At 43.0% G+C, this 22,857-nt stretch overlaps 1 protein-coding gene across 5 annotated transcripts in view; it reads right to left on the bottom strand.

The window, feature by feature from the left end:
* PLEKHM3 (pleckstrin homology domain containing M3) overlaps positions 1 to 22,857 on the bottom strand; it is a 108,302-nt gene that overhangs the window by 26,584 nt on the left and 58,861 nt on the right. For 2 of the 5 annotated variants that reach the window (XM_062619788.1, XM_062619792.1), the window contains one exon: positions 11,261 to 12,184. In XM_062619788.1, coding sequence (XP_062475772.1) covers positions 12,007 to 12,184 — 178 coding nt within the window. In that variant the 3' untranslated portion in view covers positions 11,261 to 12,006. Of the gene's footprint in view, positions 1 to 4,667; positions 4,892 to 11,260; positions 12,185 to 15,387; positions 15,491 to 22,857 lie in introns of those variants that run through there. The other 3 variants (XM_062619789.1, XR_009965069.1, XM_062619791.1) reach the window with 3 other exon arrangements.

Here is a 22,857-nt window from a genome sequence, read left to right as displayed (position 1 = left end):
GGGGGGGAAGGGGGGACGGACGGACATGGGTCTTTTCCAATCAGTGAGGAGAGTCAGTAAAAAGGAGCGTGAGGAGCCAGAAACACGCTCTCATCCGCATCTCCTGCGTGTACGTCCCTGCCAGTCCCAAGCAGTTTGCTCCAAGTTCCCCCCAGATTCCCGCATAGAAGGGTAAAGCGAGTGATTTTAATGGGTGGCTATGCAGAGCAAGAGATGTGTAAAGTAAATGCGTCATCCCGCAGGCTGTCTCACCATCCCAGAGGCTCAGGAGCTCATGTGATGAGGACACCACTGAGATAGTCATGAGAAAAGATCACACACAAAGCCAAGGGGACGCTGGTGCTGCAGCAGTCTGCTCTGGGTACACGTGTGAGAGACAGCTCACCTCTTACTGAACTGAAATACCCTTTCTTTGCATAAGGACAGTGGGATGCAAGGACAGGGTGTCCTACAGTGCTCGGCTGGGGTAGGCTGTCCTGTAGAGCAGGAGCTTGCAGAGCTGTTGAGAGTAAGGAAACACATCTGGGCCACATCTCCAGCACCGGCTGAGCTGAGGATGGGGGGAATGAAAGGGACATGTGCCACAGACTGAGGATTTTTACTGCCACTGTGACACCTCCCAGGACTCAGAGGGAGGGACCAACGCAGCCTCATACTGAGATTCAGCTTGAGTGAGCCCATGGTCTCTCAGAGCTGTCCCAACACAAAGTTAGCCCTGGTGTTTGGGGGGCTGATGTATCTCATGAGTAAGGGACAGGCTTCAGCTCTACTCATAAGCTTTCAAGATCAAACCTGGGACAGGAAATGGCATAGACAAATGTTTCTGAGAAAGAAATATAGAAAGTTTACCCAGTTGCCTAGGCTAAAAATCAGTTAAGAGATGTGGGGTTAGATGCTGAAGCGCTCAACATCTACCCAATGTTTTCCAAACAGCCTGTATCAGCTCCCTCAGGAACTTTGGTTCATGACAAACAAAACAAGGCAAGCTAGGCTGGTGGCCACACTCAGGTTTATGAAGGGATCTGAAATGCCCCTTCTCAAAGGAGATGATTCTCTGTTTTGAAGTGGGCTGATTTTCGAGAAGCACTGTCCAGAGTAGGGTCAGGAAGCAGGTAACTCTCCCACTGCTTGTAGGACAGCTACAGGACAGCTGTAGGACTGCTGTGCTGGAGAACACTGGTGCTACATGCATTGATTGAAAAGAACTACTTCCTGCATCTGAAAAGAAAAAAGAGTACACCTTCCCATGCAGTGGCATTTAACCAGGGAACAACTACACAGGAACCACCTCTAGTGGAAGAGCAATACGTGGTTTGGAGAAGAAATCTTGCTATAACCTCATGAAGAGCAGGGAGGACAAACTGGAGCTGCAGACCCATGGCCATGCAGGCACTGTGCCTGGATCTAAACTCCCTGGTGCTCTGACTGATCAGGACTGGCATTTCAGTTTGGTCCACTACATATAAACACTGAGCTCAGCTGCAAAGTCTGGTCCTGCAGCCAAGAGGGGAAGCCTACTGTGAGCCCAGTGTGAGAGGTGGAGCTGCAACAGCCTAGAGCTGAAAGAGTGCAGAGTCCAGGGCACGCTGTGTAGGAATGCTGGGACCCTGGACTCTTGCCCTCTTCACCTCCTGGCTGCCCTGACCACAGTATTTTTCTTAATGTCATCTTAGCTTTTATGGGTCCTTGTCAGCATTCCTATGAAACACCAGAGGACAATTCAGGTCAGATACACCTCTGGTCCTGGTAGGAACCCTCATCTCTCTCCGGTGGTTGCAAGGTGGACTTGTCAGCTGCATTAGGCTCCTAAAACTTGGTGGTGCCAATATCCTCTCTGAGTCAAAGCCACTAGTTACCTGCTCTAAACATAGTAAACGTGCCGCTTGTGCTCACCCTCCCCTAGCTGGCCTCCACACAGCTCCTGCCAACAGCTATGGAAACATTCCCATGGATTACCACGGGTGCTGGAGGAGGGCCTTATATAGTGAGACTTCTCTGCCTCCCCTTTGCCCTAAGCCCTTCACAGAAGTACTTTATTGTTTTATGACAGCGCAGTAACACTTGATGTAAATCTCTAAGCACGGCTAACAATGTCAATACTGTATAAATGCCTACAGTAGAGATGCTTATTTTATTAGACTGTTGCCCTCTTTTACCTGTTATCAGCCAGGGTTAACTCTGTGCTAGATGTATATGCATTTTACAAGGAATCTGCCAATTTTATACACTGCTACAGCTCATGTCTCTGAACACCGAGAGCCCAGCTCTGGTTATCCACAAACTACAGTTTTAATTGGAGTCAACAGAGCCTGTACCTGCTTAAAGGATCAGTCATGCTGTCTGTTAAATCAGAGGCAAGTGCCCTTCAGAAGTGCAGAGTCCAAGCTAGAACAGGACATTTTGCAGTATGTACACAACAAACAACATCCACCAGTGTCACTAACAATTGCGTGCTGATGTCTGATGACAGAATGTGCTGGAGTCTCAGTTCTTCCGCCCTAACCTTGCTCCTGTCAGAATCAGTACACCTTGCTCTCAGAAATCAGTGGGAATACTTACAGGGGAAGGCACAAGTCAGTGGAGAGATACTCATCATGTTCCATGATTTAGTTATTGCACTTTAGGTACCGGCCTGCAGTGTCAGTCACAAATGAGATTAATTTATAATCTTTAGTGCTATGAAAGCACTTTGGACTGAAGTGCTCCATGCACACTGATTACAGTTACAGATTCAGTAACTTAGAATCACAGAATCATTTAGGTTAGAAAAGATCATTGAATCTAACTGCTAACCTAATACTGCCAAGTCTACCACTAAATTGTGTCCCTAAGCACGCCAACATCTCTTTTAAATGCCTCCAGGGATAGTGACTCAACCACTTCCCTGTGCAACCTGTTCCAATGACTGACATTTCAACTTGTACCATTTTATTTTTAAACAATACTTAACTTTACTAACAATTCCTTCTTATTCACCTCTAAGCACATCGTATCATACCTACATAATAAACACCTGGGAACTTCTAAGTCAATGAAAGTTCAGCCCTTAACACAAGCTCTTATCTGCCTTCTCTTGCTTACCCAGATGAGCCTTACAACTTCATTTTTAATATCTGAGGCTAATGCCTCTAACTCAGTTATAGAAAATCAAGTCACTTCCTATAAAGAGCAGACTGACTTTTTAGCATGTTTACAGCCGCAATGCCAAGTTTTATATTTGTCTATGCTTAAAATGGTTGGAATTTACTCCTGCTTGCCTTGGAGATTTTGTCTGGTTTTACTTGTGACACCTGATTATCTGAGATGCTTTTCACCACCTTCTCATAGTAGTAATACTCAGGCCTCTAGATGGGACCTCTATTTTGGAGATCATTTAGCTAAACAAGAACTCTAAAAAAGACAGTCCAGTGCTATGCACACACATACAGAATGCTTTCATTTGCCCTCAGTATGCCTTTCACTGAAAAAGGTATGGTAAGCCCCAGATCTGAAGGTCTCTCTCCGTCCCTAAAGAAGGATCCCATTTGGGTTAATCTGTTACCATACTGTAATCTGGACTGTATCATACACAATCTGGAAAATTTGAAAGGAAAAGAGGTCTTGTTTCCTTGAGCCTGGAGCACAGTTCTGGACAAGGAGCTTGCACGATTTTGACAGTGTCCTCAGGACTTCACAGACTTGTGAACACTGTCAATCCCTGAAGAAGAGCTGCATTGCACTTCTGCCACCTTTTAGAAAACCACTCAATTTCCTATATTAAACCAAATGCTGTTAATTCTGGTCCAAGAGCTAGAGGGGTAACTTTAACAAATGAACTGCCCTCAACTTTAAGAGAAGAGCTAGAGCTTGACTTGGCATGCTCAGGTGATACAAACCATAATATCACTCATGGGACTTGGCCATAGGAGATGATCAACCCTCCTGGTTCAACCTATTGTAAAGCATTTAACATGCAATAAGAATATGAAAGTACAAAACCCAAAAGACTTGCTGCCTTGGTTAAAAGATTTGCCCGTGATCTAATAGTCCCAAGCACATAAGCTTATATGGTTATAAACCACTGACTTGTCCCACCAGCATGAGGAGTATTAACCATGAAGAGAACAAGGCGGGTGGATACTCTGTGGGGACCTGGATGGGAAGCTGCAATTGGTGGATACATCAGGGGACCTGGATGGGAAGCTGCAATTCACAGTCTGACTGGTATTTTCTGAAGCCTGCTGCATTAAAGGCTAGCTGATAAATTAACACAGATGGCTAACAGACCAACCCCAAAAGCATGGCTGTGTGGGTGTGCATGCAGCAGTTAAGAACAGGGCTGCCAAGGTAAGATTATTTGGCAGAGTTACACTTCACAGGAGGGCACAGCTTTCATGTAACGACCCTGCACAACAGGGAGAAAAATCCCACCACTGTAGCTCCTGACTGGAACCAAAGGAAAGGTTGCTTGAAACTCCAGCCCTCAGTTGCCCATGACAGCTATTGGAGTATGTCCTGTCAGCATCTATTTCAGTGATGGTTCATACACTCGAACAGAGCACAACAGGGAGGCTGGGCACAGGCAAGGAGGACAGAAGAAACTGTATAAATACAGACACAGGAGGACATGAGAAAAACAACCAAAGCACTCCTCCCAGGGCTCCCTAGACCCCACAGTCTCTGCTCTGTGTTGATGCTTTTCCTACCATCTCTTACAGGGTGAAGTGAGGAAGGGAGGTGGCAGTGAATGGTGAAAGAGACATCATAATGGAATTTGCTCACCTTGTAAAGCAAATAAGGAGGAAGAGAAGGTCTCGCCCCATGGTTTTCTTGTGCAGCTTTTGTGGTCCTGGTCAAATATTAACTCCTTGCTTGTAGCCTATTTCATCACAGAGATGAAGTCCAAAGGTTCCTGCAGGAGAGAGGACTGACATTCCTGGTGGGCTTCTGGTCTTTCTGAGGAGGAGCAGGAAGACAGTGAGGGAGGGGATATTCCTTCTCTTTGAAGGCCACAGGAGCATGGGGCTGGGTGTGGATTTCTCTTGGGCCCTCAGGCAGCAGGTTTATGCCCATGAGCTCCACCATGGCTCAGTGCTGCAAACCTTGGCCACCAAAGCCACAGCTCCAAGGAGCTGCGTAAGTTCTTCAGCTGCTGCACTGCAAGAAGCAGCCCAGAGGAGCAGGAATCATGCCTGCTTCTACATCTGTTGCCTGGACAGCCCTTATGATGTGGGTAAAGTCATGCCCCTCCGGCCCTCCAGTGGTCCCTTCAGTCCAGCTGGGAAACGCCTCCCTTGCTTAGGACTCAAGCCCCTGAGCTTGGACCCTTCTGGCAGAGGTACACAGAGAGCCACACAGTGGGGAGCTGCTTCCCTATGCCTCCTGCCTGCCTCCTAGGAGCTCCATATCCAAAGGTGCCTGACAACAGCTCCCACCAAGTTTCCCTGGAAGCTGCTGGCGCTCAGCATTTGTGGCCCAAGCACTTGTGGCTTTCAAAAAACACTGGAGAGATTTAACTGGGAATCCAAACCTGCAAAGCTTGATGCAGTCATGGACAGTACTGCCAGAGAGCTCCTGGTTCAGACCAGGAACAGTAAATATCATCATTTGCTTAGATTTGGAAGACTTTCTGCCAGCAGATTATCACTTTTAAGGAAACTAGCATTCCAAAGCTTGTCCTACCAAGGACGCAGTACCCACCAGAAGGCAAATTAAAAAGGACAAACAACTTTTCTTAGTGTTTATTGAGAGTTGCCTTTATACACGAGGGACTGGTGCTCTGATGCCGTCACAAGTGAACCCAAATAAACCCTGCTCAAGTGTCAAGCAATTCGACCCACTGAATTTAAATTAGAACATTATTACACATCAAAAATAAATTAAGATGACTGCCTAGTAGTTGCAGATAATGAAATAAAAATCCTTGTCAAAAGTAAAAAAAAACCCAATGCAAACACAAGAACAATGAAACACACAGAATGATGTTGCCAATAAGTTAACAAATAGCACACACATGTAATGGTTTTCCAAAAGCTCAGGGTGCACTGTCAGTGATGCTGAAATCCATTGCAAGTGCTGCAGGTGAGCTGGTGCTCAGGCTGCCAAGGATAGCATCAGCCACTGTGCTCAAGGTGCTCACGCCTGGCTCCCCCAGCTTCTAACTGCCTCAATTGAACTAAAGATGGTTTAGAAGCTGCTTTTATCACTTAAAACCCTTCAAACACACATTTTGGTCATGACTTCTTACTTTTGCTTAGCTCAAGTACAGGAGGGACTGATATAAACTAACCTGGTATCACAGGTATCAATGCCATTAAAAATCAGTCTGAAAGCACACTCCAGTTAAAGCAAGATCGACTTTGTAGACAAGTGCATAAGCAAAACCAAAACAAACCCTTTTCCCACCAAAACAATGCTGTGTATTCAAGGATTTATTTGATTCAACATGTGAATTAGACACATGTAAATAAATCATCAAGCCACTGACACTTGTGCACATAGACGAGGCCTAACACACTTTGGTCCTAGAGAGCTGAGAGCTTTCCAGGCCTGGATTCCTCTGATGCTGCCCACAAGCGACACCTTTGTGATTTGGACTAATGGCCACCCTAAGGAATTTGGCATTTTAAGATGTGACCCCAGGCAGTGTGTGCACACCCGGGTTTTCAAGTAAAGAAGGACTTTGCACATCATCATCCAGGCTGTCTCCTCACTACACTGCTAAAATGCAGTGACAGCACTGCCACTGTCAAATGTGATTCCTGCTACTGGTGTCAAACACACAAGATCACAGTCAGTATGGACATGTGCCCAGGGCTGACACATGCCAGAAGTTAGCCATACACTTTAGCAAATCATGCTAAAATCTGAACAGGTTAAACCTTTCCCTAAGGTAAGGCTGACCAAGCCCGCAGGGGTTAGCCGGTTAGCCTTCAGGGAACCAGGCTGCACTACAATTAAGACTTGAGGAAATGCCGTCACTCCCATGGCACTGGACCTAGCTGTGCATGCAGGTAGGGAGCACCGCATGGGAGTCCCTCGCCACATGGCATGGGCTGCCCAGTGGTTCCAGGAGGAGCACAATTGCATGTGACCTGACTGCATTTTAATGCCCAGTGCTTCCCATTATATATGCACGGCTCCTGAAGGCCTTGCGTAAGCACAACTGCTGAAGACAAACCCAGCTAGTCTCCAAAATACAGGTAATAAAAACCAGCGCCATCTCCATGCTACCCTTTCACATATTTCCTTCTCAAAGCATAGACAGTAAACAAATTTTATGGTCACCACTCCTAGTGAGATGGAAACTGCCATAAGGAAGGGTTTTGAGCTCCAGCTCCAAACATGCTGCCTCATAGCAGAGCATTCCTGACAAAATTTTTCACTTCTGAAAATTTAAGGCACCAAATTGATCAAAATGAGGGGTTTCCATGCAGTGTGGTGTCTTCAGAGCTGGTGTATGCAGCCTGTAGAGCTCACTTCCTGAGGGAAGAACTCAGCTGCCCCTGCAAAACAGCATGCCCAGCCATGGGAGAGCTTCAGTTTAAGTGTACAAGTTAATCGAACAGCAGATTCAATCAGGAAATCCAAAACAAGGAGATAGACACTAATGTACCGTACCGTAAGGCACTCCTACTGGGAAGGGAAAACTGGAAGGCAAATTAGGAAGGAGAGAATGATCAGACTCGACTGGTTCAAAAGCAGCACAATGAGCTCAAAGTCTAGCTGTAGGCTCAGCACTGCTGAGCAGACAGGGGCAGAGGGAGAGGGGGGACTGGCTTGCAACTGATCAGCAAAGATGATGGTGATGATTATTCAATTACACTTCTTTTACAGAAATCAACAGTCATCTGTAATCCAGGCCGTGACCTTGGGAAGCTCAGGAAACTCAGTGGCTTTTGTTGCTACAGAGAAAAAGTAAAATACAACTGTGCAGCTTCTGCATCTCACTGTAAACAGACATCCTCTGCTTTTCTAAATCTTTCAGGATGTTATCATCAATCCATTATAATATACATAATCCTGATATTAGGAGAAGCCTTGACAAGAGGAGCACCAGAGGTACCCTGAGGATTCACTCCTAAAAGGCCATCAGAGCCTGTGGAGTACTGTGAAAAACTCAAGCTCCTCACCAAAAACACACTTCTCTCAGTTATCTATGAAACCCTCACAACTGCCAATTCCTATCCTCCCAGCAATGAGTTCATATTGGTATGTGTCACATCCCAAAACCATCATTTTTCATCACCTAAGACAGACCAAAGAAAAAGCAATAGAAAGAGTTCTACATAAGAGATCAAAATTTTTCTTTTTATAGGTTGCTAATATACAAAGAAGCTGCGGTTTGCATCCACTAGGTAGGTCCTTCGTCTCATCAAAAGAACACTGGAGGAAAAGAGACTTAAATAAGGATCTCTATAGTGTCCTAGATTCAAATAATCTCAGACTAATCAAACTGAGATGAGAAGTTTCTAAGCAGCTCTAGAGGGTCCGGCTATAGTCCAATGCAGCGAAGTACCCTATTTCTACACTGATTACAAGTTCTGTAGAGGCAAAAGCAGTAACTGGATGTACAGATCAATTTCTCCTCTGACAGCTAGGAAAGCACCTTCTCTGCGAAGGAGACAAACAGCACATTTTATCCTGGTTCACAATAAATGCTATTGTTCCAATTTATTTCACGCGTGGGCAGGAGGAGACTAGAAATACCAATACATAATTTCATCCCTGTGTGTGTGGGGAGAAAGTTGTGCAATCTGGAAAGACCCCAGGTACTTTTCCAGCTGATGCCCACCCAGAAGTCTGCAGAACAGAGCCACATGCAGGCTATGGGCTGCAGAAGGGAGAAAATGAGTAGCTAGCAGTGGGTACCAGCCTGCAGCACTGTTGTATAGCAGAGACAATCACATGAGGGCATAGTGCTGTCTGAAACCCAAACCATCTACAGAACCCCAGGCTGAGTCTCCTGCTAGCAGATGGCTCTTGCAGGAAAACTATTCTTTCAGATTTGGGGCGTTTGGGAGTTAGCAATGCGAACAGTAGTTTCAGTTAATCCTTTTGCCTTGCAGTCCAGAAAAATGAATAGGGCATGTTCCTACAGCATCAGCACCTTCTGAGGGCAGGATCAAGCCTTTTGTTATGCTTACATAAATGTGACAGAAGACTTTATCTTATGCATTCATACGGAGTAACTTCTATTGGGTAGAAGCTAGGCATCCCTGAGAGGAAAGCATCTTCCATATTACAGTCTGCTCCTATAGATAGCATGAGAAGCTATATTACTTTTCCAAAGCAGAAATAAACGCGTGTCCATTTTAGGAACTGGCTTGTTTCCAACAACACTGAATTTTAAAGAAATGAATCTGACTTGTACAGCATCCTTTTACATAAAGCCTTGGGTGCCACCAGCATATTGTAAAAATACACTTTTGCTCTTTGCTGTTAGCAACAGCAGTGGTTCCAGGCTCAAGACTAATTCCAGTGCTTTTGCTGATATCAAACTCTTTTTTACTGTAAACCTCCATCAGCAAAGAAACCGTTCCATAACACCTGTACAAACCCAGAGTAACTCCAGTCCTGTCTGTGCTGTTATGCCAGCATTCAACTAGAACATTTAACCTCCCACACAACTGGTGCTTTGGAGATCAGGACATCTGACAATGTAATTAGTAGTCTCCAATGTCTGAACCTTGATTCCTGGACTCTGTAGGGTTTCTGACAATGCACACAAGCATCCACCTCTAAATTGAGCTGGACATGAACCAGCGCTGTAAGGTGTCTTAGATACCAGAGCAGGATGATATGAAAAGCACCATCTTTTTTTCTTTAATGACCCACCATTCTGTCTAGAGCTAATTCAAAATAGTACCTGCCAGATTCTGTGTTTCAGAGCCGTTGGCTTTGCCAAAGGACTAGCTGTGGTGACACATGCTGAAAAACATGGGAGCGTACTGTTTATTCAGCCAGTAGCACTGCAGTTCCTGTTTGCATGACTAATTCCACAATACTTCCTCAGTGTTTGCATTTATGAACATGCAGGGAATTCTTCACATGGGAATGGACTTGCAAGGAACATTCTATCTTTAAGGATGATAGCCAAAAGCAGCTCATTTCACACGAGGAACAGTGAGCCGAGAGAGACATCACTGTTGTAGGGGAAGTATTAATTTTAGTGACAAAGGTGCATGATTCACCAGGTTTGTTAAATAATTGAATCCCTATACTACTTTGCCAAGAACATGGAAAAACCCTTACTTCCTTCCAAAGAATCCTACTGAGAGAAGGACTTCAGAAAAAGAAAGGCACTGGTTGTCTAATGTATACAGCTATAAACATGCTTCTATATACATAGTAGTTGCACTCAATTTGAGAAAGCTCAGCTTCTCCTGCTTTCTTTGACTGGAGGCTGGAAAATGTAACCACATATACTCCAGTACAAGGCAACTCACTGTAGCATTCTATCTTTTAATGTAAGCATGATGTACCCTGTTCCTTTATTTAAAATACTTAAGCAATTAGTGAGGTGCTTCAACAATCAAGACTGCTTTCTGCTTTGAATACAACAGCCTGCAGATAATATAGGAAGCAAAGTATTCCCATTTTCAAAGTACTCCCAATACATATATGACTGGCTTATTTCTCCTGAAACCGTATTTTCTTTCTGTATATAGATGTGTGTATGTCAATGCTTTCATATGTACGTAATACACATATTATTGCACAGTCTGGAGAAAGATTTAAGAATGTGGACTGGAGGGAGGATGATCTCTAAGTGCTCACTGGAGGTGAAGCTGCAATGAATCAAACATACTGTCAGTAATGACACATCTCCCCAGCTAAATCCATCATGTATTTCCCTTTTACAGTACATGTAACTCACTGCTTTCAATACTTCCCTGTGTTACAGGCGTATGGAGCAGAACCATACCTCAAGGAATTTCGTTCTCCACCATGGAAGTCACTACAGAAGTATAAAATCCCTTAGAGCTTGCAGAGAATGCAGGACACAAGTTGCACATGAACACCACAAACTAGTGTTTCACAATTTTGGAGGTATTTTCTGATTACTGTGGGCAGGACCACTTTCCTGACTATGAGTCTAACAAGTTCAGGTTAGAGAAATGCTTAAAGTAAACTTCATGAAATTAAACCAAAGCCAATGTGGACACTTAAAATGCCTTGAAATGTGAGACTAGCAGGAGGTCAGAACCTACATCATGTTACTGGAGACGAAGACATGGTCTCACATAGATGGAGAATAAACAGCCTAAACTCAATGGGCTTCAGTGACAGAGCTTTACTGATATACCCAGCCTGAAGTAGCAAGTCCCCTGCTTATCTGCGTATGGAATAGATCACTGGGTTGGTTCTAAATATATAAATATAGCTGAAGGAATTATTCTGTATCTTACGATTGCAAGCACCCCAAATAAGGTTTGATGGGAGATACTATTCTTTCCTCAAGAAGTGACATGTAAATGCACCAATCCTTTAAGAACAGCTCTCTGGAAACATGAGAAAATGGAACCATGTGTCCACATTAGAAAGAGCAGGTGGGTTTAAAATCATTCCTGCCCCACTGGGTTCTGTGAAACACCTCACCAGAACCTCTGCTGAGGCTAATAATAAATAAATAATACATATAAATAAGTAGATGGTTCATCAATTCTAAATTAACAACACAAAATTCATGTGGTTGTGGCAGCAAGTATTTTCTGCCTTCAAGAAAAGTCTTCTCCAGAGGTGGAAAAGAAAAAGTTGGGTGCTTAATTAGCTAGACCTAAAGCATTTCAAGTAAACCACATTTCATATGAGAGCTAGCGGCTGGACTTCAATGCAAAATGCAGTTTAGCCATTGGTATTTCAAAGCCAACAAGGCTTTACGGCCACTTTGGCAGCTGCTATTCACAGATGAGGAAGGTCAGGTAATACTTTGCAAAAAGATGTCTGCCTGGCTAAGCCGAGAAGTTTCTTCAGCTGGCAGCTGGGAAAGGGATTCTCTTCAGGCTGGCCACTGCCTCGAGGAACTCATGTGTTCTGATATGATAACTCAAACATGTTGTAAGACTCTTCAAAGTTTTCATCCATATTCAGTCGCCTCCAGAAGGATTTCTGCTTCTTCTGCAATTCCTTACGCACACACCTGGGGCATGGCACAGCCTTCACTTTGCACTCCGAATGGAAGACAGCACCACAGCTTTCACACCTGCAAACACAAATTAGTGTCAACACTGAATGATAAAATAGGACCAGAGCATGCAACGGACATCACATGGATTGCGGGCAGCAGATATTCCCTCAAACAGTTCTGGTAGCTCAAAGAGCACTACGTTTCAAAAGACTGGAGCTGTAAAAAACACTGTCTTGCCCCCACCTCTGCTGGTATAAAGCTACTCAGGACCACTAGAATAAGCTGACTTGCTGCCACTGCTGAGAATCTGTCCCAGCACCAATACTTATCTTCTTATTAACTAGCATTCAGGTCTATCACAGAATAGATATTTTTGTTTAATGAAAGCCAAGTTTACTTCTTTGGTTTGTAAATGAAGAGTAACAATATTCATTTTCATCAAGATATATTTCAGCATTTGTAACAGTCAAGATAAGACATTTTCCTCATCGATGTTCCAGTGGTCAGCTGTTCTTAAGTAGAGTCCACTTCAACAGCAGAAGTCACCCCATGAAGTAAAAAACCCCTCAAACAGAGGTGGGTAATGTCTTCTGCTCTGTGTCCTGTGGAAGACTAGACTAGAACACCACAATTATTGCTTCTGTCTTTCAAAGCTGTGCTATTCCATTCTAAAATACAGTATCATAACTCCAAGCAAGCCAACTGCTCAAACAAGATGACTGGATTACTCTTGAGGCACTCTGATGCAATGGATGTAATGTCACAACAGATCAAGCCCCAGTTCCAGATAGCAGTGGAGCAATGAAACATCTGGTGATCATGGCGTGGGCTACAACTGAACAGTTGAACATTCTCAGCCTTTCAATGAAAATAACTGTCTGTAGAGATGAGTTAAGAGTTAAGTCTCTACAGCTTTGTAAGCAAATGAAATTAATAAAAGGATGACAGTGTCAGAGCTACAAAGTCTTAGATTTCAGTTGGATAATCAAATAAAGCAACAAAACATCAAACTTTAGAGTGATTTTCAAATAGAAATGAGGGGCTCTGGCCACCCCAGTGATTCTGTAAGGAAGTCTTGCAATGCCTTGCACTTTCCCTTTTTCGCAGCTATTGTAGTCAAATGACTACAGAAGAAACCAAGTGCCTGTTGTTATATCTTTACTGTTTTTTTTTTTGCCTTTTTGCTTTGAGACTTTTTTGTTAGGTATTTTTCTTTGGACATTTTTGTTATTTTCTTTGGACCTTTTTTTTTTGGTTGCTGTTAGAAATAAGGTTCTTGTCTTCAAGGCTATGAAGAAAACCCCCAACACTGAGAAGCCATAAGGCAAACTGTAGCATTTGGCATGCAGTCTGACAATACTGAGACAAATCCATAAGCTAATGCAACCTGTTGGCTGTACTGCCTGCATCTGCATCTCACCTGTAACTTTTAAAACCTGATTCCTGATGTGGCTGTACTTTAAGTTTTATGCATGGGTCCTAATGTGGTCTAAATTTCAGTATCTGCAGAGCTTTGAGAAGGCTATGCAGAGGTTACAAAGGCACATTTCTAGCTAGCATAAGCTGATAAAACCCAAAAACCAAGTACGAAAAGGAAGGTTAAAGAGGCTAAGTATAATACTCTATATCCACGAACTTCTATGCTCTCTCACAGTAAAACTTGACTGTTGTATTTCTAAATCCAGTTAGTGAGTATAAATCTAAGTTTGAATCGGGAAACTGGCTCACACAGAGGTATTTATCGTATCTGTGCTCAGAGAGTGTGTGTTATGGCGCTGATCCAGAGAAGCACATAAACACATGCTTAGGACTCATATCCCAGTGATCTCCTTGGGATTACTGATCTGCCTACAATTAAACATGTACTTACGTGCTTTGCTGGATTGGAATCTCCATGAACAGACATTAATGGATGAGGGAAAGATAGAAAGGACAGCAGTGTCTTTAAAACTTTACACCATTCTGATCTGACACTAATGGTGATTTTATCAAGCTAATTTTCCCTTGTTAGTCAGCAATTTACAATGCCCTGAAAGTTGCTAGAGGGTAATGATTGATGAGAAGTGTAATTTTGTGTGCTCACATTGCCACTCCCTACCCTCGCTCAATATTTCTCCACAGTATGCACAGAGGTGATAAAACTTATCAGAAATTGCTGCTGAAATGGATGGAGCAGGATGACAGAGGAGCCAGCACACCTACTCTTCCCATTAGAGAATATCAAAGGCCATCAGCATTAAAAACAGATTGATGGTGTTTAAATGATGATTAATTCATTTTTCAGAAATAAGTGCATGGAAAAAATTAACAAACTTCTCTCACACTGCCCAGAACCAAAAGAGAGAAGTGTCTGCACTGCCATTTATCAGAGTCGGTGCCATAGCTGAAGCTCTGACCGGGACCCCATGCTGTCGGGCACTTACCAGAGGCAGTCCAAATAGCCAGACCTGGGTCTCACAGTCCACTGCACTGGCAGCCAGCATGACCACTGTTGGTCCATTCTGATGCCCTCAACCCTGACTGCTGCTCTGAAGACCTATTTTCTGCTTTCTCCAGTGAAAGCTGAGGTACTCCCAGCCCCAGCCGTGGGGTGCAGATAACAACAGCCTGGAAGAACAGTGCTCGAGCTGGAGAACAAAGCTGCCTCTTGCTCTCCATAGGGACAGGTAGAGAGGATACCTGGGTCAGCCTTCACTGTGTGCTTATATCCTCTTATTGCTAAAGAAACTCAGTCACCAGGGCAGGGAGAGAGGAATGCTGATCTCACTCTGCCTTTGTGCAAATGGTTAAGTTACTCCCTTTAAAGTGATGGAGCTATATTACCCCAAGCCACCTATAGCTTTGCTCTGCATCAGATCAGATACAAGTCAGTTTTAACTGACCCTGCAAAAGTCAACTGGTTGACCATTCCTAATCTCACTGTGAGAAATTTTCCAGTGATGCCAAAAAATCCCACCAAAATGATATTCCTTCCTGAAATATTACAAACAGGTCGCTTCTTATTTAATCCTGACTATTAACTTTAAATCCATGTGTGAGTTTCACAGGTTTTCTTTACTGTCATTTTCAAGCCTCTCTATTCCAAAAAGCGTTTCTTTCTCTGGATAAAAAGTACATTTTATAGTCTATAGAAGGCTCATGTAATATTTCACTACACTTACATTATCTTTCCCTTAACCTTTCTTGTTGTCACAGGTGATTCACAGCTCAGGTACTACTTCTGAATCCTGACTTCTCTGGTTAGAGGCCGAAGCATCTTTTGTGAGACTTCCACTCACCACTGATAACAAGCTGATGAGGCCATAGCTGTTCAGGCCTTTCACGTTTCCTTCTTTAATGAATGATACTGAAATACTGCACATTAACAGCATCTTGCTATTTCTGAAATATTATTTGAAGAATTGAACATTGCATGTTGTTTTCATACAATTTTCTGTCTTCTAAGAAGGCAACTGAAATACCTTCCTCTCTATTTCAGTATTTTCTCTCCTTCGTGACCAGCTCAATTTCTATTGAGACTACAGGGGGTGTTTTATGTTTTAAGGATGTCTCACTTGTTTGAACATCAGAGTGACAAAAATGTAGAGAATTATTCAATCCTCTAAATAATTTCTATTGCACTGAAAACTGTAAGAAAGAAAGGGCAAAGCTCTCCACAGCCAGACAGGCACGATAATGCTCTTATTATTATCATCATTATCAGCTACAAAAGAAAAGCCTTTCTACATTAAAAGCATAAAATCATTCCTGTACGCTGAGGAAATGCCAATGTTAGTATCACCCATGAAGTCTGGGCATTTGAAACATTTACATGTCAATATTTGGTAAACTGTAAATTCTGCCAAGTTATTTTCATGCTTCCCACATGTATTTCACAGGCTTATGGCTCAAGTAATTCTAGATTCTGCACAACCAACTGATTAAACTTGTATTTCTCCTCTGCACTGCACCATCATTTAGGTGCCTCTGGGTATGATCAGGTGCACAAATAGGCAGGGGGCAACATAAAGAAGCCTCAAAGACCTTCCACATTAAGCAGACAAAATCGACCAAGGATGATCAACCAGAGGCCCAGGACCTCATCTGAAAGACAGGGGTTTTGCCTCCTAGGAACCCTATATGTTGACAGACTGGCCAGTGTGACCATGTTGGGATGAAGCTGCTGTGAATGGCAAGGTTTATTAGAACAGCTTCTTTCTAGAACATTTAAAAACCCCACTTCCTCTGTGTCAGACCTTGCACACATTTGCTCAAGTGAGAAATCCCTTGAAAGGAATTTCAGTAACTGATTTAGGGCTGAACCTTCACTGACTAGAACTTTTCAGGTTTTTTCTTCCCCTCCATGCAGAGTAAAACCAAGATAAAACGGGATTGTTCATTATGCTTTCATTATGGTTTTTAGATGATGCTATACATTCACCAAGCATCCAAAATACTAAGCCACCTGTAACCTGGTTATTAAAACACCACAGCAGCTGAAGTAAGCCTTGCCTAGGGATTCCAGCATGATCACCATCCCACGCTATGCACATGTGCCTGTCTGCAAGTATTTCTTTCCCAGTTGTGACACACCTTTCACAACTCTCAGAGACTTTAGTAGAACACAAAGAGAAGGAAAATGGACTAGCCTGTGTTCACCTGCAACACAAAAAAAGCCCCAAAGGCAATCAATGCCTGACACACACGTGCAGCAATATTATTACAGTTGCCTAGGAACCAGCACAAGGAGCCTGCCTAAGGAGGGACGCCCATGTAGTAAATGAATGGAAGAAAGTTGGCACTAGTATGACATTGATTTGTCCCTATAAGGAGCTTGTTAAGCTAATACCTTGTATGACATATGGTTTTTACTAGACATGGTTGGGTTATTTTTAATACCATACTTAAAAACTGTTAATACTTCAGACTTGCTTTTGAAAACTTTACCTCTGAAAAGGAGAATAAAAAAGGGCAAACAAAACCAGAACAGAGCCCACTTACTCAGCCCTCCAAATTGTTACATGCCTGAAATTCACTCTAAATGATCAATTCAGTGTTCAGGGAGCCAGCAGTGATTCAAAGCATAATTGCAGTTTTCCTTTCCATATACTTGCTCATCAGACAGGGCTTATCCTTGATATGCCAGCAGAGCTTGAAGACACTCTTCATTTATAATGGCATGGCTGGGTCTCAGGCTGGTCCCAGAAGGTACAGAAACAGCAGACATAACTGCAATTGCCAACCACTGGCCCCACTTGGCCCCACCTGTATGCGGGGGAAGTGATGCAGCGGGGTGACCTGGTTACAGGTGGCAGCGAGCAAGGGGTGTAACAGTGACACAGGCTGCACCGATGGGACTTGTCAAGTAGGGTGCCCACGGTTCACACCTCTGGAACAGCCTCAGGGACCAACCCAAACGGTGCCTCCCCATCTGAGCCATCTCTTGCCCCTCGTTCTGTCATGCCAGCACCCACTGCCAAGGTAAGCTGCATCCTACAAATGTGCAAAGTGGTCAGAGATATTAAAGCCTCACAAATGAGGGGGAAAGCGGGCAGCTCACTAAGGGAGATAAAACTAGCGGTGTTCTGCCAGTGCGGAAGCAGCTTCATCGTCAACCCCTCCATTGCTACACACACAGAAATCACAGGGCAGGCCTTCATTTTGGGTGCTCACAGAACAATTTGTTACAGACCAGGGCAGGCCGAGAAGAGCTTGATTTAACCACCAGCTATTCTCCCATGACAGCCGTCTAAACAGGCAGTTACCGCACCAGAGCATTGCTGCAGGGTCAAGCAGGAGCAAAGGGACCCCTGCAGCCCCCAGACCTCTCTTTGCAGAGCTCCATCACTCCTGATTAAGGAGGGAAGAGTGTCCTCAGCTCCCTTCTGGCTGTGGCTGCAGGGATTTATGCTACACTTATGTATGTATATTTTCATGCTTCCATCTGTCAGGAGAACTAAAAACTGTCAACCTCAGTACTCCACTTTCCAAGCCAAGTTCAGAGGCCTCAAACCAAGTAATGTGGCCTGTACAAAGCAGTTCCCAAGAAATCAGTAGAGGGACACTAAAATCAGTATTAAAACATTTAATCTGAAACTCTGTGATTACACTTTAGTCAGCGGAGCTGAGTTACTTTGGAAAAGGGAAAAGCTCTACACATGGTAGATCCGCTACCTGCAAACCAATGGAGAGGCCATTATAATTTGACTGGATGATTCTACTATTCGGCATCCTTCTGTAAGTCTCAAGTCTGGAAAACCTGTGATTAAATCAGGATTTATGCTTTTAATAAAAGAAAAAGGCAAAGGCACCTGGACTTCATGGCTCTGCTGTAATATTAAAACAAGCCTACCTGCACCCAAGATGGAAAAAAGGAACTGAACATTCTTAAAAATGAAGTACATAAACAACAAGATTCTTAAGGCAATCTTAGAATGTCTGAGCACTTAGAGTAGGCAGTTTTGGCTTTTGTGGGCTAAAAGGCAATTGAAAAGCTGTTGTCTGGCCTACTAGGAACCATATTTGGGAGACTGAGCCTATCTTCAAAGGGGAATTTGCATGAGGAAGGAGGAGGAAGAATTAAATGGCAAGTTGGAAATAATCTAGTGTGAGGAACAAGGCACAGCAGGAAAGCTGCAAAATAGAAACTGGAAGTGAGACGGCTGCCACAGCCAGGTAAGAGCACAAGGCCGCACTGCAGAGACCTTCCTACCCAAAATATACATCTGCCTCTACAGCGAATGTTCTAGTTACTACCACTCTGACATGCAACAGGTAAAACCAACCTCTAAAGCTAATATGCTTCTACAATACGAAAGAATATATTTTATCTCTTTCTTTTCATGTATTCTAGATAACATTATTGCTCTACCCTGCACAGACAAAAATCAGATCTGTGCCAGAAGATTCTGACCAGCTTTGACAGGTTGAGGTGAAATTAAATTATCAAGAGAACTTAACATCTACTTAGCTGCCCAGGTTTCTTTAAAGAAAGTGCTGAGCAGCTCATTTCAAGGTGCTTTGAACCGACTATCAACATAAACTAAGCTCTTTCAGTAAGTAGGTACTAAACTACTAGCACAGCTCAGGTGGGCTTGGGAAAAGGCCGACTAGCATGAAACAAACTAATCAAAGCAAGAGGGAAAATTACGTACTTTGACTGATGCCTTTGACCTGTGCCAAGGTATTTCCTGGAAATGCTCTATACTGTATATTTCAGCCTTACCACGTAAAATCTATTCTCCCAAATGCTCAAAGCTGGTTTTGTCCAGTGACACAGCATCCATAACAGGGTGAGGTGTAATCTTGCAAAGACTTTGGCATGCACATAAAGCTAAGCACAACTTCAGAGCCTTTAGTAAGACTTCTCAGTATGTATAAAGTTAAGTACATTCATACATCTTATCAGGATGGTGGCCAAAGATTATAGAGGCATCCAAGCTGGTTGATATAGTCAAGCCTGTTCTGTGGCACGTCTATTTTAAACTTGGGTCTTCTGGTTTGTGTCTTAAAAGGTCTACATGTCTTAACTGATCTGCAGAACAAATCAACTTTGCAAAGTGAAAACAGTTTAGCCTTGATAAATGAATACAAAACACAAAACAGCAACTCTCCATGGTTCACATATATCTACAGTCACCACACAAAGGCAAGGAATTGACTGAATCCTTCTTAACCAAGCAAATAGCTTTACCAGCAAAACATGACAAATTGCCTGTGAAAAAAGTCACTGGGATGCTGGCAGTCAGGCAAGCCCAAAACTTTATTAACAGGGTAACATACAATAGTCTTAACCATAGCTATAATTACTTGATTATCTAATTGGACAGAAACCCCTTTTTAATGAGTAATTCTGTTCTCATTCCAATGGTATTTTTCCTCAGTATTCCTTAAGATTTAAAGCTTGTTAAAAATTGTTCTAGGTTATAAAACAAATCCAGCCACATATTACAGACAATTGTACCACTCCACGGGCATTTTCTTTACACTTCTGATTCTTCATTTTATTTTATTTTAGGAGAAAGAAACAATAACTTTTCACCACAGTAATGAAGAATGAGTAATATCAGAACAATTTGAGGGGCAGTGCCTGGTTGCTAACAAATGGGCAAGAATACCACTAACAAGACTATTTATAACCAGGGGTATTTAAACTCATTTCACAACACTTGTAAAAAATAAAATTAGTGATAGGATGGTCTTCTATGTTCATTTACTAAATTTAAGCCTGGGGCAAATTTTGTCCATGAAATAAAACAGGAGGTAGATGCTCACATCGTTTAGGTTGCCAGAGCTCCAGCAAAGGCAGAGCTGTAAGAGTTTACATTAGTTGGCAATTTGCTTCCTGAAAAGTGCAATTAACTCAGGAGGCTTTAAATATAGTTCTCATGACTTAAAGGCCCTCAAATACAATGCCAAAATCGTGAAATTTAGGAAGAACACTTATGAACAGTTACATAAATACAGGTAAAGCAGAAAAGAGGAAATCGGGACAGGGGAATCAAAGTGGCTGGAAAAGGTATCCAAAAGGATGGGACAATTTTAAAGAAATTGTTTAACTACTGAATCACAGCTTTCATTAAGCCGTACAGAATGGCCACTTCCCAAGAAAAGCCACAGAAAGGAAATATCATTAGAAAGCTTATGACTCTGTGAGCCCATCCTTACATTCAAGGCAGCAAACTGTTGCACTGTATTGTTGAGCAGGATGTAAAGAGCCTGCCAAGCACAGCCCACAGACCCGCTAATTAAGTGAACTGATTGTGTTTGTTTTGGAACCGTTTGCCAACAAAGGAATGTGTCATGCTGATTAGTGAGAGAAGGGTATGTAATATATGTGCATTCAAACCCTGAGGAGTGCATAACCCAGGTATTCACTCTGTTTGCTCAAGGACTGACAAAAATTACTCTCAAGCAAATAACCTGACCAAAGAGAAACTCCAGCCCTCAAGAGGGGCCCTCCTTTTCTCTCAGCTGCATCTATCTAAAGAAGACCCATCCTTCAAAAATTCCTACTGAAGACTGCTCCAGAAACTTCTGAGAATAGTTTGGAGAGAAGCAATCTCTCCACCTCAAAGCTGACCTAAGAGACCATGAAGATGGAAAGATAACAACGAGCTGAGAACCACCTTGGAATTAAAAGGCCTCTCTGACAGCTGTCATTCTTCTCTTCAAAGAGCAAGAAAGGTCAGGGAGGTAGCCAGAGAAACAAATGCCAGCTCAACACAGACACACACACACACAGACTTTGCTTTTCAAACATTCAACAGAGAGGTAAAGTTTGCAAAAGCTGTCATGCACCCACTTTTGAGTATTTCTAACCAAACAGCCCAGTTTGCTGGTAGAATTAGCAGCATACTTAAAAGTGAATGAGCAGCACTGAAAACCAAGAAGGAAAAACATGGTCTTCAGACCTCAGCTGCTCTTCCCTCCTTAACTCAGCAGCTACAGCCAGGGTACTTGCCTGTCTTCTATTGAGTACAAAATGTGAATACTGTGCTGTAGACAGCAAATCCAGAAAACCAGCATGGAGAAAGGAAATCACAGTCAACTCTCACTGAACATTTGGACTCAAAATAGCACAACCAAATGACAAATCGGAGCTAATTGTTTACTCGGAGCTGTGTATAACACTTAGCTAACAAGGAAAGCTGAACACATCATCAGAAACTTCAGGTATAATTTCAAGTCTTCCCACAAACCTTTTGTGAGTTGCCATTCCATCTGCCAGATGTTACACTGTACATCCACCTATTTCTGACTAGCCTCCTCACCTTACACTTGTCACCGTAGTGGTCTGCACACCTACCTCAAAACTCTCTTATGTCTAAGACGTGGAAACAAACACAAAACCCCTCTATCTGGCCTTCTCCCTCACTGCTTTATGGCTGATGGAGCTGGACGGTAAAACAGACAAACTCCTCTGCTGGCATTACTTGCCTCCAGCCTGAAGGTGGAAAAGAGAAAAAATATGGAACTGAAATAATCTGGTTAGTTTCACAGAGGTGCATGTGCACACACCAGTACTAATGAGACCAGAAAACTAACTAGGAAAGGAAATGGAAAATGCTGGGGATAAAATCAAGGTTTAATGATAAGGAGCACATAATGAGTAAGGAGAATGACCCCTGACAAAATAAGAAAGAAAAATATTGGAGAACGTTTTGTGCTGATTGTGTTCTAATTAAAGTCATTAACAAAGACTGCTGTCTTTGGCATGACATCAACCACGACTCCGTATTTGTGAAACAAGAACAAAAGTCCTTTCTGGCTTCTAATTCACACAAAACCAGGAGCTAGAGCAGCTTCTTTCCGCTTTTGCTGAGCTGCTGACAAATATTATTTGATTCCAGAAGGGTTTATACTCTGTAATTGCAAGGTATTGTCTGATCTCAGCTGAAGGGCAGGGGAACAATATACACCCAACAATGTTTTTGTGACCAAAAATCCTCCAGACAAATCAAATGCACAGGCATTTCAAGTAAACCTGTCTTCCTGTCTTCCCAAATGCTCTTAAAACTTCTCATCAATCTTTGAGGAATATCTTCAATTGCCCCTTATACAGTCTCAATAGACATCTTACGTTTTATGTCATCTTAGTCTCTTTCTAACCCAGCCTTTTTAACTACCATGCACCCTAGATACATTCCTTCTCGAACACCGGTTATAGAGCTCAGCCGCACACCTTGTTTAGCTTATGTCCACTGCTTTGTCAATGCAGTTTTTAGAATGAGAGTCTGAGTTTAAAAAAAAAAGAATGTGCAAACAGT

Source organism: Pezoporus occidentalis, unplaced genomic scaffold (genome assembly GCF_034315485.1).
Source record: "Pezoporus occidentalis ecotype Australia unplaced genomic scaffold, CSIRO_AGI_Poc_V1 ctg213, whole genome shotgun sequence".
Lineage (NCBI taxonomy): Eukaryota > Metazoa > Chordata > Aves > Psittaciformes > Psittacidae > Pezoporus > Pezoporus occidentalis.
The sequence above is the reverse complement of the archived record's forward strand: the minus strand, read 5'-3'. Positions and strand labels throughout refer to the sequence as shown.